Below are 13992 nucleotides of genomic sequence, written 5' to 3' on the forward strand. Positions count from 1 at the left end.
ACTCCCTTAGGCAGGAGAACCACCTTGACTGAATTCACCAAAGGAAATTGGGAGTTCTGTCATTATTTCAAAGTCACATTAGAAAATACTTCATTTTCATTTACTTATTGCTGTGTCCCCACCTGCTGTGAAATATTACTATGGTGCCTAATTTCATCTTCACCAATTTTTATGCTTTTTATTCTTTCAAAGATCTAAGCAAGTTGAGCTTGGGGAAAACTCTACTTTGAGATGGGTTGTGTGATCTACTGCAGGACCAGCTTCTGGTAAGACAAGCTGCAAGGGCCCTGGCATGTGTCATTTTACCTGTAAGACCTCTTCTTCCCCTCCCTGTTGCAGACACACACACAGATCCCCCTTTTCACAAGCCCTCCCTTACCACTTACTTTCTCATGTGGTCCAAAGACTCCTTGCCCTGGAAAAGGCTTCCTTTGCAGGGCCAGGGCCCATCACTGTTTCCTGTTGGCCTGACTCCTCTCTGCCCACACAGACACCAGGGTGGAACCTCGCTCCTTGTGTTACCATCGGGTTTGGGTCTCTTCAAGTGCTCCTCTGTGTGCAGACCATGCAGACAAAGCTCTCCCAGTGTGACCCCTCATAGACTCTGGGCACCTCTGTGTGGGTCACGCTCCCTTCGTCAAGGGCAGGCATTCCCCAGCAACACACCATGAGACACTTTTTCCTAGCACGGGCTGGAAGCCCAATGTTCTCATGTGACTCCAGAGGCTGAGGCAATGGACACGTGTCTCTGTGTTAATCCAGCCCTGGAGACTAGCCCCACCCCAGGAGCTCAGAACACAGCCAAGCACCCTTTGGATTCAGGCTCCAGATCTCAGAGGATGAGACTTAAATGACTGGCTCCAAGCACTGTGATTCCAGAGAAGCTCCCTTATCAACCTGCAAGTGACCACTGCCAGCAAACACCACCTGCGGGGTGGGGCTGAGGCTCGTGGCCAGGCCAAGCTGGGCTGGGGTTGCCAGACCCCTGCCAGCCAGGGCTGCAGACCTGATGCTTCAGAGAGCATTGGCTTTGAAGGCAGTGCTCATCCCTCTCCCTCTGCTGAAACAACTTGACAAAGGAGAGAAGGAATTTAGCACTGTATGGAATCTGGCTATCCAGAAAGGCAAGAGAGAAAAAAACCCGGAGACAGAAATAGAGTGATCAGTTATCATGCCTTTAATAGCTTGTAAATTTTTTTTTTTTAAATTCCAGGCAACTAAGATGTACATTTGTTGTGTGTATCTGACATCTGAAAAAAAACAAGACCACAATCAGTTCTGTTTCTTCCCTTTTCTAAAGCACATAAATTAAAGTATCAGTCACCTCAATATACACCAGTTTAATGAAAGAAAAGGGCTTGTTCTGTTTTTACAATTCAGTGTCACCTGTTACCTGAAGCATTAGATAGAGTTTTAGCTAGAGAACTTTCTTACAGCAAATAGGAAAACTCAGAACTAAGGCTGTCCAGAAAAATTCAAGAAATTTCCACTCCCTGCTCTCAAACTCCACTTCCTACTAAAGCATCAGAATAACATTTTCCTGTTAGAAAACAAAAGACCCCAAAAACTCTTCAAACACACCAGGGAAACACTGTCTGTACCATAGAGCTTATTAAACTCAAAACATTTATGGTGCAACAACCTCCTCTTCCACAACTTTAACACTGAGCCTGAATTCAGGTCAGGATGAACAAGGGCAGAAAATGCCAAACTACAGGTGGCCTTTGGTGCCTGCTGCTGCTCAGTGGCCTCCCAGGCTCAGTATCCAGTAAATGCTCTCAGCTATGGCAGCACCTGCAGGCTCAGGGACCTCAGCCCACGCAGCAGATCTGGCTGAGGCCTTTTCATTATTGCCTTGCTGAACTCAGCTCAACCCCGCCTCACACAGCCAGGACTGGAATTTATATGGAAAGACTCTAGGGACCTTTCTCTCACTCTGGTGCTGAGGCTCAGCCCTTGTCACAATTCAGCCAAGCAGCTCTGGCTATCACCCAATATTCTTGACCATGGATGGTTTCTGTAGGTGTAGGATCACTTTATCAGCAATACAGCATGGCCTTTGATGGAGGGGCATTGCCCTTGCCTTTTCCCATTACAGGGCACGTGAGCACCATGTCCATGGGGCTGCTTTTCATGAGACTGCAGGGAGCTGGTAGGAAAAGCCTGTGCTCTAGCACAAGATAGATCACACACAGGGAAATGGGAGTTAGGCAGAAACAGCTCAGATGGCTGATATATCCATCCATTCCCTAGCACTGAATAGAAAACCTCTGATCTAGGGGGAGAAAAGGATGAAAGAACACAAAATGAAGCAAAAACGTGACCTTTACTGCTTTTTCATCTTCCATAGTTTTGACTAAAGAACCTGACCTATAAGTGCAGCTAACTCCAGAGACCAATGTACTCTTTCACAGTCTTGTGTGTGTGCAGCACTAGAACCAAGTCACAACTACAGGTGTGAAGGAACAATGTCACAGTCCTCAGGAGACCTGCTCTGTGCACTTGCCAGTGCTTGAGTTTGCTGATAAAGTTAAGCAAAGAGGTTCATTCTTCTTGAGCACAAAAAAATCTGTCAAACCAGCTTCTATTACAGAGAGATTCTAAACTGACATAAATAATTATAATCTTGATTAAAAATAATATATTATTCTAGATTTTTGGTTTTTTAGTTCTCATGTAAAACCCCTATACTCTTGACATCTAGGAACAAAGACAAAATAAAAACCAGGCACTTGCTGTGCCTTCTCAAGCACTATTGTGGTGTTTAAAGGACACAGAGGAACTTAACAACTGGATTAATGCCTACAGTGGAAAACAAGAGGTGTTCTTCATGCTGTTGGCTTTTTCAAGTCTCGGATTTGCTTAATTAGGTAGTTCTTCTCATCAGTGAATTGTTCGTCATCCGTCCTTTCTTTCTGGAAATTGCTCAGAAACTCAATTAGCTTGGGTTGGTTTTTCAACAGGATCTCCACAATAGGCTGTGTTTTGTTTGGACTGGCCACAAAAACCTAACATGCAAACAAAATCAGGCACAGAGAGACAGCAAGGGGGTGGAGACAGAGAGAGAGAGAGAGATAGAGGAACATCAGTCACAACATCCCCACAAGTTACAGGCAGATACTGTACTGCTATCCACCTCGTCCCAGGGCAGTCAGACAGGAGTTCAAACATGTTGGTCCCACAGCAAACTGAAGCAAAACTATGCCCGTGTGTGGTATCGTTTCCCTTTCACTTTGCTCTTTGGTGATAAAAGCTTTTGACTGTAAATCCAGCTGTTGAGAGGGAGCTATCAATCCTCAGCCTCTTCCCACCCACAAGACAAATACACAGAAATTAATTATCAGGAGAACGGAAAAGCTTTGTGTCAGTATTGATATCATTTCCGTATTAAACCAGGCCTAAAATTAGACTTGCCAGCTTTGTTTTGGTTTGAAAAATTATGTCAGAGGCCTCACTTCCCTCTGCCTAATCCATTCATGGGAGCATGGAAACTTACAGCAGCAGGAGCAGGAGGATTGTGGTGTGCCCAGCACCTTTGCAGTCCTTGCTGACCAGAGGAGGGTGGCATTGCAGGAGGGTGAGGTGAGACACAGATACTCACCTGGCACAGCCAGCCCAGCACTGTCGCTTACTGGCCTTCTTCAATGCTCTGATTTTTCCTACTACAATCACTAAAGCTGCAGTTTTCCAGCTCTGAACATGACCCCTCATGCCACAATGCTGTTCCTTTAACATTTTCTCTGGGTTAAGTGCAAAGCTAAGGCTGGTTGCAAAGGCCAACAGTGAAAGGCTCTTCCAGGGACCCCGGGATGGCACAGAGGGGCTCTCTTTCCTGGGGTGTGGGTCAGGAGGGGCAGGTGGGGCTCGCAGTGGGAGCACACGTGCAGCGCACCCTGGCCGCCCCGGGAGCAGCTCCCACATCTGGCTCACTCCGAGGTTTCCATGGCTGGGCAACAAACACCGCCTGAGCGCTTGTGCAACGACAGAAATAACTCCAGTTAGTCTCTGCCCCATGAGAAGAAATTAAGGATGGACAGAGCTGGAAATCATCCAGTTTCCCTCCAAGCCTGTCCAAAGCAGAATGAAAACAAACATCTGCTGACAGCACAGAATGGCATGTTGTCCTGCTGAGCACAGGCAGCACCACCGCTGGCTCCCAGTCTGGGGCTCTTCTGCAGGTCCTTTTGTCTCCCCTGAGGTTGTGCCCACAGGAAAACCTGGGCCCCGTCCAGATGCTCGGGGAGGAGCTGTGCTACCTGATGAGAATCACACACACTGTCCTGGGGGGCTGTGCTACAGCCTCTTGTCCCTAAGACAACGCCTGGTAAAGGCTGGGGCAGGGCTCAGGCTGCACCCACCACTAGGCTTCATACTCCAAAATCAGAGGATGTTATACAAGTGGTGGGGAAAGTGCCACATCAGGGGAACATGTGGAAGGAATGGGGTTCAACACACACCAACAGTATCCCACTGAGCACTTCTGCCCAAACAGGAAACTAGAAGTACTTTTTCATTTCACAAAGGTGAGACAAAGCATCTGCTCTTAAACCCTGGCACCTGATGCTAGAGTAATCTTAATCTGTGTCTATGTTTTTGTCTCCTCTGGATCCCTCCTCCTCAGGCTTCTCCTAGAAGTCCCTGCTTTAAAGTACTTTGCCCTTTGCTGTGCAGGAAGAGCTGCAACCTCTGCCATGCTGGGTGAACACTTCCCAAGTGCATTACAAAGTTTTCCTTGATCTGGTGTCCAGGCCATGGTCCCAGTGACAATACACTATCTACAGTTATTCACAAAGGCCTCCACCTTGCCCTTCTCTAATTACCCTGAGCTATCATCTTAAATGATTCCCACTTGCCACCTAAAACTGCTCAAGTGCAGCACTAACATCCCCCAAGGATCCCTTTTGAGCAGCCCCTTTCCTGCACAATGCCCAAAGTACTCACAGGGCAGTCTCCTACCAGGGACACACCTGCCTGTGGTGGAATGGCCAGTTCACAGCTCTCACTACACCTGAGGCACTCTCAACAGCTGCAGCATCTGAAAGCAGCATCTCCTCCTTTGCAAATAACTTTGATACACTGCTATTGATGCATCGGTTCCCCTTAGACTGGGAGAAAAAGGGTTTGGGGATGTAAATATGAACGTGCTTTACAGCTTTCCACTCTTGCTTTATCTACATGAATCTTGAGATCTCCTGAGCATGGACATGTGGCTCTGGATGAGGCTGCAGCACTTCATGCTCTCAGTTGGGGCAGCCCCAGGATGCAGCTCCCTGTGTGCTGACCTACAGCAGGTGATCATGCTGGTGGAAGCTGGATACTTCCAGGATCTGGCCTATGATAAGCCCCCAGTCATCTGGATGAGCTGCCATGAGGAAAAGCAGGATGTAAGCTTACAGGCAGGGATTGACAGATCTTCATAAGGAATTTTTATTTTGGAGTTCAGTTCACCCTTGGTGATGAGGAGAAGAAGCCATCAGATACACTGGCAAGACCCACATGTTCAGAAATCATCTGATGACAATGCAAATAGAAGCCATCAAAGAAGGCCTGACCTTGAAGTGCTGAACATCTTCCTTCAATGAATATTAGGCCTCCTTAATATTTATCTGAAGGGTGACTCTCAAAATGAAGAAATCTAAATAATTCTTGTTGTAAAAGCTCTCTGCTCTGCAAACAGGACTGGAAGGTTGGTGGTAAACCTAGTCAATAGCATTTCATATTGGACCTACCACTGGTATTACCATAGCAAATAATAAAGAACCTAGTTTCATAGAAGCCATCACATCCTGTTTATCTTCCTGCTCAACTATTCATAGATTACAATCTTCCCCTTGCAAAACTGGCAAAGTGAACATTCAAACAAAGATCATCTCAGCTGCCAGTCTTGCTCAGTGTCAACAGGGACTCGTAAAGAGAGAATGTTCAAGGACCAGAAAATTCCTGAAATGTTATTCAATACTTTGGCTAAGCAAACAAAATCAATTCTGTCAGTATCAACTGACCAGTTTCACAGAGCCCAGGAGCAGGACCACCATGAGACTTTATGTTAGAAAGGGTCCCCCTCACTCAGAACTCTGTATTGGCATAGAGAAGGACATCAATCCCTAAAACCAGAAACATTATTAATGCTATCTGGAACATTTCAACTAAAATGAAGTTGGATCAAACCACAGAGAACTTGGTTTCACCTGTGGTTTTATTATGAAAAGATATATGTTCTAGAGCACTAAATTCAGACAGATGAGAGAGACAGAGACCCAAAATAAAGACAGTACCCATATAAAAATTCCAACTCTAAATATAGCTGTCTCAAAACAGAGAAAGCTCCATTTCAGGAGTATTTGCAAAAGACCTGGAATGAAAATCAACCCTAAAGCTTCTAAGTTGTCCAAAGTGGAATAGTTGTTACCTTCTCCATTAAAAGTCTTAATGTATTTCTTCAAACAAACATCAAAATTACTTGATCAGAGAATTTGACCTTATTTCCTTACAATTAATAACCAGGCATTACAACCTTCTGGGGCAAGAGGAGAGCAAGAGCAATTACAGGATGCCCTGGACTGAGCATTTTAGGACTTGCTCTGGGGTCACGCACAATGTCACTGTCAGGACACTGCACACACAGAACACACAAGGTTCATGCTGCTTACAGAACAATGCTTCACATAATAATCCTTGTCCTTTAGATTATCCAGCTGAGAAACAGAGAGGACACATCCCACAAACACAGCCTCAGCTTCGTACCAAAAGCAAACTGTCAGTATGGTCAAATTATGTGAGGCTGTTTGCAGAGCAAGCTGCAGGAGGTAGCTCATAATGTGCATGAAAGAGAATGGAAAAATGAAACTGAGGTCACAAAACACAGTGTACCCATTCTATTTTTAGATTTAAACAGTAAAATATATCTTGCTAAATGTCCCCTTAAGAGCAAGAAAGTCATATAATCCCAGCTCACTGCTACAGGGTGTTTTCCTCAAAATCAGCAAATTGTTTATGTGAAATCCAAGAGAGCTGTTCCTATCCTTTGTTTTTGAATATGTGAAGTCAGAGGAATCCCTGCACCATGTTCACATAGGTCTGAAAGATACAGCCTGCCCTACAGATAGGCAAACTTGAAGGAGGCTCCCCTAATGGAACACATCACAAACCCACCAGAGGAGCTGGAGAGCCCTTCCCAGTATTTGATCCCCAAAGTGTGTGCACTTGAGACCAACACCTCTCCACTGAAATCACTGCAGAGAGAAGAGCCCGTGACTCTCAAAGCCCACAGCTCTGAGGGATCCCCTCGGATTATTTATGAAGGAGGAGGGAAGGGGTGAGGTCAGTTAGCTTTTCCTCATGATTAAACACTGTGTAATCCTTATGCATATGTTGCCTGGGACATCCAGTTTTACAAAGCAGCTGCAGACCTTTAGGATGGAGCTGCAAGGCAGAAGGTCCATTTTTTTCAGGCAAAAGAAGAGAAGGAGCTGGAGTTAGGAGGAAGATCAACCATCTCCTAAGTAGAGAACGGAAAAAGGCACTCCAAGTGGGCACTCTGTCTTCATTTTCCCACTCACAGTAAATTGGGTGAATTAAATATTCTCAGAGCTTGGGGGTATTGACATTTTCAACCACAAGATGTTCCTCCAAAATAAGTTTGCACTAGAAGTGGTCATCACTTTCACCTCTGTTTCACAGTTTCAAATCTCCAATAATTAGAAATTGCCTCAGGCAGTAAGAGTCATAAGCCTTTTTTTGGGTCAGCTGGAGCACGGGAACATTGGAATCTGAATGCTTACAAAACAAACACTTTTTCATTTCAACTGTGTCTAACTGGTAAAACATCTAAATCAGGTAATTTAAACCTAAATCTTTTGGCAGCTCAGACAGAGCAGCAAGTATCCACTTCTCAGCAGACCTTTGATTCCAAATCACTGTGGTTAGTCTACTGTAATTTCAGCCAGGACTGCATAGGTATTTTGCAAGCATAATTTAAAAATGCAGGCACAGTTCAAAATTTATGAGATTAGAAGCTGAGGACAAGATTCCTCTCCCAGTTACATTAACATGGAATTCTACATCTGACAAAAGAACTGGGCTGAGTGACACAAAACCAGAAACAGGAGGCAGGAACACTGCAGAACTGGGCACAAAAAATACTTAAAGACAAAGCCAGTCTTCAAATATGTAAGGATTTCAGTAGAATTTAGAATTCTAATTCTTTAATTCTCAAGAATGTAGAACTCAATTTAAGAAGTGAAATCAGGGAAAAGATCTTCTCTGACCCTCTCTACAAAGCTAATTCACAATGCAATTTCCTGTAACAAACCCTATAAAGACCCTTCCCCCTGGGGAGGAGCTGGATGCTGCTGAATCCAGGCAACCCAGATCCTCAGTGAGCAGGATCCTATAAGTGGAGCTGCTGCACCGTCTACAGTTACTCTATAGTGTGCTGCTGGAGGCTGTGAATGAGCAATTTCCAGCTGATCAGGTTCTGCTCTGAGTCTGCAGCTCCCCACCATGAGCCCTGTGCATGTGAGGCAGTGTGAGGAATGCCATGGGAATGCCTTGGCCCCCTGAAGTGCTGCTGACTGGCACCACTGGAAAAAGACCCACGGAGGTTTCTGAGGACAGAGTTTGGCCCTTTGAACTGAAGAAACACAACACCACTGTTGCTCCTGGTTTGTTCTGCTGGCACTCCAAGGTCCAAGCATTATTTCCACACGGCAGCAACTGCAAGTGGTCAAGCAAGGATGAGCCTGCAATATCACCACTCTAATTGGAAATGGGATGCAACATACTGGAAGTGAGGAATGGGAAGGCAGAATAGGAGGAACAGTAACGTGTGACATGGTTGCACACTGGGATCCTTTTACATTATTCCAAGTCCTTTTAAATGTCTCCTAAAATAAGTGAAATCAGCCGTTCTCAAGGCCTGGTCCATGCCTATCATTAATTCAGGAATTCAGGAACAGCAACTCATGTCCTTCATAAATAAAAATCTTGTATTTATTCACAGAGTGGCTAAGAAACCCAAATCCTCTGATACCTTCTCTCCACTGGCATCTCAAAGCCTGCAAGTGTCTGGAGCCAGACTGCTTGCTTATCTTGGAGCCACACACCTCCTGATAAGGAGGAGGAGTACAAATTACTCATAGTGGTTCAGTTGACTGGAGGAAGTCAGCAAGGGAACAGCTTACCAAGCCACTTATTTCATGAAAGGAATTTTCTTTTAATCCTCCTTGAAGATTTTTTTTTTCTTTTACAAAACTAAAAGCTTTTTGAAGAAGCTGCACATTCTCTAAGTCTCCACACTGAGGATCTGAAAGCTTTTTTCCCAAATCAGAAATGGCAAAAGTACAATATTTAACAAGTCACTCTGAATTTGTGGAGGGTGTTGTAACCTCTTCTCACAGTCATTTGGTGTTATCTGGTATCTTTCTTAGCCAACTTAGGGAAGGGATATCCTTAGAGGCCCAAAATTCCTCTTCTGATAATCATTAACAACTCTATTTATAGTTTGAAATTAACGTGTTCATTCCAAATTAGAGTTAGTTTTGCATAACAATCTGACTCACCCTCTGTTTCAGAGCAGAGAACTCTTTTGATAGGAAAATTGTAAACTTCTAACTTATTAACATTGATCATCATGAAAAAAGGGACACTGGTTGGGCCTGGTAATTTTTAAACACTGCAATAATGTCACTGCAAAATGATGGAAGCATAAAACTCATTTCAAGCTCAGATTTACCAAACCTTTCTAATATCTTTAAAAGCATATTGTGCTTGCACTGATGCCCAGCACCAGCACCACCTACTCTTAATCTAAGGTAGAGTTTTAAGGCTTTTTTTTTATCTTTACCCAGAATCACATGGTAAAATGATCCAGGAGTGGGGAGAAGATCACCTGGATACTACCTAGAAGTTGTGTACTACTGTAGCAATGGCTACTGACGACCCCCAGCTTAAACCAAAATGATGCTGCTTTAGGTCTCACCTGAAGGCCCTTTTCAATTATGACACACTCAAATACTGCAAGTGACTGTAAACCTCAACCTTTGCCTTAATTTCCCAGACTTCTTCTTGCCTACCTTGAAAGATATTTTTATGAGGAGAAGAGAAAGTCTGCCATCTCTACAACTCATACTGTCTCACCTTGAACACATGGAATGCTTCAAACTGAATGTTGGGGCTTTTATCTCGCAGCAAGTTCATCATCAGCTTCAGGTTTTCTGGTTTGCTGATGTATTTCGTCATGATGGCGAAGTTGTGTCTGTCCAGAATCAGTTCACCCAGAAGCTGTAAAAAAAATTAGAAAAATAATGCTCATCTTCTAAATACAAAAGAGGGAGATCATGTGTTTGGGCTGGGTTAACAGGGGCTGGTGTGAGTAGCTGGGACAAAAGCAAGTGTACACAAAGACACCTTCATTTAATTGCCATGTTACATTCACACCCCTCCTCTGCCTCCATGTGCAGGCCATGTCACACTTGGTGTCCCAGACAGAGACTGCCACGTTACTGCCAAGCTCATTGTAACCATGTTCTGAACCAAAGCACAGATCTGAGCTCAGAGGAGAAGTGACAGCACTCATTCCATAGAAATGGCCCAGTGCTTCCCCAGAGGCCCAGGAAAGAAAAGACACGGTGAGCTCCTGTGCTTTTCAGGAAAAGCATCACAAGCCCTTAGTCCTTCTGTTGATAGAAGAATGGCTGCTCCATTGCCATGCATGCACCTTGATATTCTGCATAAGACAGAGTACAAATTTAGGAGCAAAGTGCTGAGAGACTTTACCTTCAAAGATTGTCTCTTTGTTACATAATTCTCAGAATGAAGGAGTTTTTCATAGTCCTCAAAGATCTAGAGTAACAAGAAAACACAAATGCATCAGATTAATGTCCATCCTTCCTTCTCTTGGTCCTTCTCACTGCTGCAGCAGTGCCACCCTCTAATGCTTCACTGCAATGCCAGGCCCAGCTCTTGTGGCTTTTCCTCTTGGCTGGTTATCACACAGTGAATTAACTAATGCCCAGGAACACTCCTCTTCCAAGTGCTGCAAGAGGGGGAATACCACATATGGACGGGATGGAACAGGGGCTAGTGTGAGCCAACTGGGACATAAGTAAGCCAGCACCTGCACAGCCTTCTCTTACAGAAGGGTGACTGCTGCCAGGACATGTGGGCCCAGCACATGATGTCCACTCACTCATATCATGGTCATGCCTGGCTGTGTGACTCAATGCAACACCCCAAAATGGTGATGGGAACTCCCAAATGCTCCTTTTGGGAGGTGCCACCTCATCTGCCTTCAGCACCATCACTCGCTACAGCTCTTTGTCCAGCAAGGGTCACTAGGAGCAAAGTGTGTGCTGGATTTTGCAGGGATGGATCAAGGGGATCTTGTGGTCAGGAAGACTGAGAGACAAGGCTGCAATATGTTCAGACTACCTACCAAACAAGCAGGAAAAATCAACATTGCCATCCAATAGTCACAAAAAAAACCCAAACAAAAACCCAAAAAAGCTTCCTTAGGCAATTGATACTCAAAAATGTAAAATGTCAAATAAATGTAGAATAGGGACTGTTTCAGTGCAGTGCCCCAGTATTAAGAGAAAAGATTAGCAGAGACACTTATTTTGCTCCAGCTAAGCTGCATTAGTGACTCAGCAATAATAAGCCTGCTCTTTATTTAACCTTCATGGTAACCAGAATGAAAGAAATTTGTCTTTTCATTTTGGCAGTGAAATAAAGAATACCTTAGGTAACACAAAAATGTGACCCACAGTCTAATTCCGTGATCTGTATCAATCCAATTTTAGTTGAATCCAATGGAATTTTTCTCATCCACATTTGGTCCAAAAGGGAGCCAAAAAATCAAAGTGAAAAATAGCATCTAACCAAGGGGCTAATTGCCTTAGGAAGATAATAGGACTATTCAGACCTCAGTCCATCATTTAGACACATGGAATTTCCAGTAATGCTAAAACTTGTTTCAGCAACTCTTCTCAAAGAAGAGTAAATAACTCCTGTATGGCCCTGTCAGTGCTGGGGTATCACAAAACTGGTTAAAACCATGCACAAGTTTTCTCCCATGATCTGTTTGCAAGTTTCAGTTCCATTCACACTTGAGGAGATCTGATGCACACAACAAGGAATTAAACTTGCTCTTAACCTCTGAGTTCTCCTGAGACCTTGGCTGTGTCCCCAGCTGTGTGCAGAGGGGGCATCTGCATTTCACATGCCAGGCATGGATTCTGCTCCAGCACAAAGCAGTGTTTGGTTTTACAGTTCTATGTGAGGAGTTTATGCAGAACACGAAACCCCCTGTGCATTTTTTTTTTTTTTTTGCAGCCAAGCATAAACAGATTTTCTTAAAAGCCTTTCAGCATTGATACTTACTACATCATAATTTTGTTCCAGAAATTCTGCCACCAACAATTTGTGTCTCGTTAGCAGGTCCTGGGGAAGAACAGAGAAAGATTAGCTGAGAGGGCAAGTGCCTGTGATTGTTCCGTGATTCTCAAATGTATTTCAGCAGTTTTGACCAGAAAGCATTTACAACATGATTTCTATAGGACTTTAGGGAGAACTCAATTAATGTAATGCTAACAGAATCAAGACAGACCTATTCTAATACTTTTTCTTTTTATTGCTGTTTCCCTCCCACCTTTTCTTGTTGTTGATAGATCATAGTGCACAGTAGTCACATTAAACAGGGATGGGCAAAAGGAAGAAAGAAAATTAGCCCTTTATGGAGGATGAGCTATGGTCTCCAAGCCAAAAGTGACCTACATGCTACCCCAGAGCTGGGGATGATGCTAAGCCTGAACTGCTATTGCTCATCTCCCAGAATACAAGGAAAATTGGAATTCCACCACTGTATATCCACCTAGCTATTTAATAATGAAAGCTAGGCACCAACTTAAGCTAAGCCATCCAGGCTCCCTCCACCTCCACTCTCTTCTCTGGAAGGAGTCTCAGATAAGTGGGATGAGTCTCTTCTGTAGAGCTTTTTCTGCCCAGGTTTGGCTTTCTGACACAAAGCAGCAGCAGACCTTCCAGACAGCTGGACAGACTGCCTCCCACTCCAGAAGGCTAATTAATTCAATTTAAATTAAAAGAACCTCTCCCACAGAATGGTGATGCTGGTGCTCAGTGACAGAGATGCAAATGTTCAGCTCCAGAAGAAACTGTGTCTTTTTCACTGGATGAATAGCTGTGAAATGAGTGGACAGTGTGAGGTATTTAAGTGTGATTTTTATCTTACTGCTTCTTTTAAAATACAACATTGATCTCAATAAAGGCCTGATGAAGTCCATTCAAATTGGTATTTTTCAGTGAATCAAGCTGATATTTTTCTGCTCTCTTTTATAATCTTATAAATTTTATAATACCCAGGCAGAGACTGAAGCTGATCAGGAGCTCAAGCTCAAGCAGATGCACAGACACATCCTCACAAATAAAAGAAATCCTTTACATACTAATCCTTTAATTTATTTTTACCATCAATTATAAGAGGAAAGCACAGCACTACAAAATCCAGTGCCTGTTTTAAATACATCCCTTCATTTAGCAGGACTGCAGTGACAGCACTTTTAAAGACTGAGTGAAACACATGATTCAGGAGCTTTTATGCAGGGCACTTGGAGGCAAGTACAAGTCCTTCAACAGGGGGCACAAATGAAACATAATCCAAAATGAGTTTTTCACAGGAAATGAGGAAGCATGGAGCAGCAGCATTCAGCCAGCACATTCCAACTGCTGCTTGCATCCTCCACAGACAGCTTGTACCTTGAAATACAAGCCCTTTTCCTCTGCATTTTTAACAACTCTGTTTCCTCTCTGCAGTGCACCTGGATAACTTTAATTAAGAAGTACATCTTCAGATCATAATTCCAGTGCTTCCCTACTATAAATATCCTCAGACTTTAATGCACATTTAATTGAGCCCTCCTCTGGTGCATAGACTATCCAAGGCTTTCAGCTCTGAACCAGACACCACGGTGGCAA

The 13992-nt window shown here is 43.9% G+C and overlaps 1 protein-coding gene across 5 annotated transcripts in view; it reads right to left on the bottom strand.

Annotated features, from left to right (window-relative positions):
- Positions 1-1154: 1154 nt before the first annotated feature.
- Positions 1155-13992, bottom strand: part of CAB39L (calcium binding protein 39 like) — a 43832-nt gene continuing 30994 nt past the window's right edge. For all 5 annotated transcript variants that reach the window (XM_036379488.2, XM_036379498.2, XM_036379482.2 and 2 more), the window contains 4 exons: positions 12382-12441; positions 10777-10842; positions 10138-10281; positions 1155-3008 (listed from right to left, as the gene is read on the bottom strand). In XM_036379488.2, the coding sequence (XP_036235381.1) occupies positions 2829-3008; positions 10138-10281; positions 10777-10842; positions 12382-12441 (450 nt within the window). In that variant the 3' untranslated portion in view covers positions 1155-2828. The remainder of the gene's footprint in view (positions 3009-10137; positions 10282-10776; positions 10843-12381; positions 12442-13992) is intronic.

Source organism: Molothrus ater, chromosome 2 (assembly GCF_012460135.2).
Source record: "Molothrus ater isolate BHLD 08-10-18 breed brown headed cowbird chromosome 2, BPBGC_Mater_1.1, whole genome shotgun sequence".
Classification (NCBI taxonomy): domain Eukaryota; kingdom Metazoa; phylum Chordata; class Aves; order Passeriformes; family Icteridae; genus Molothrus; species Molothrus ater.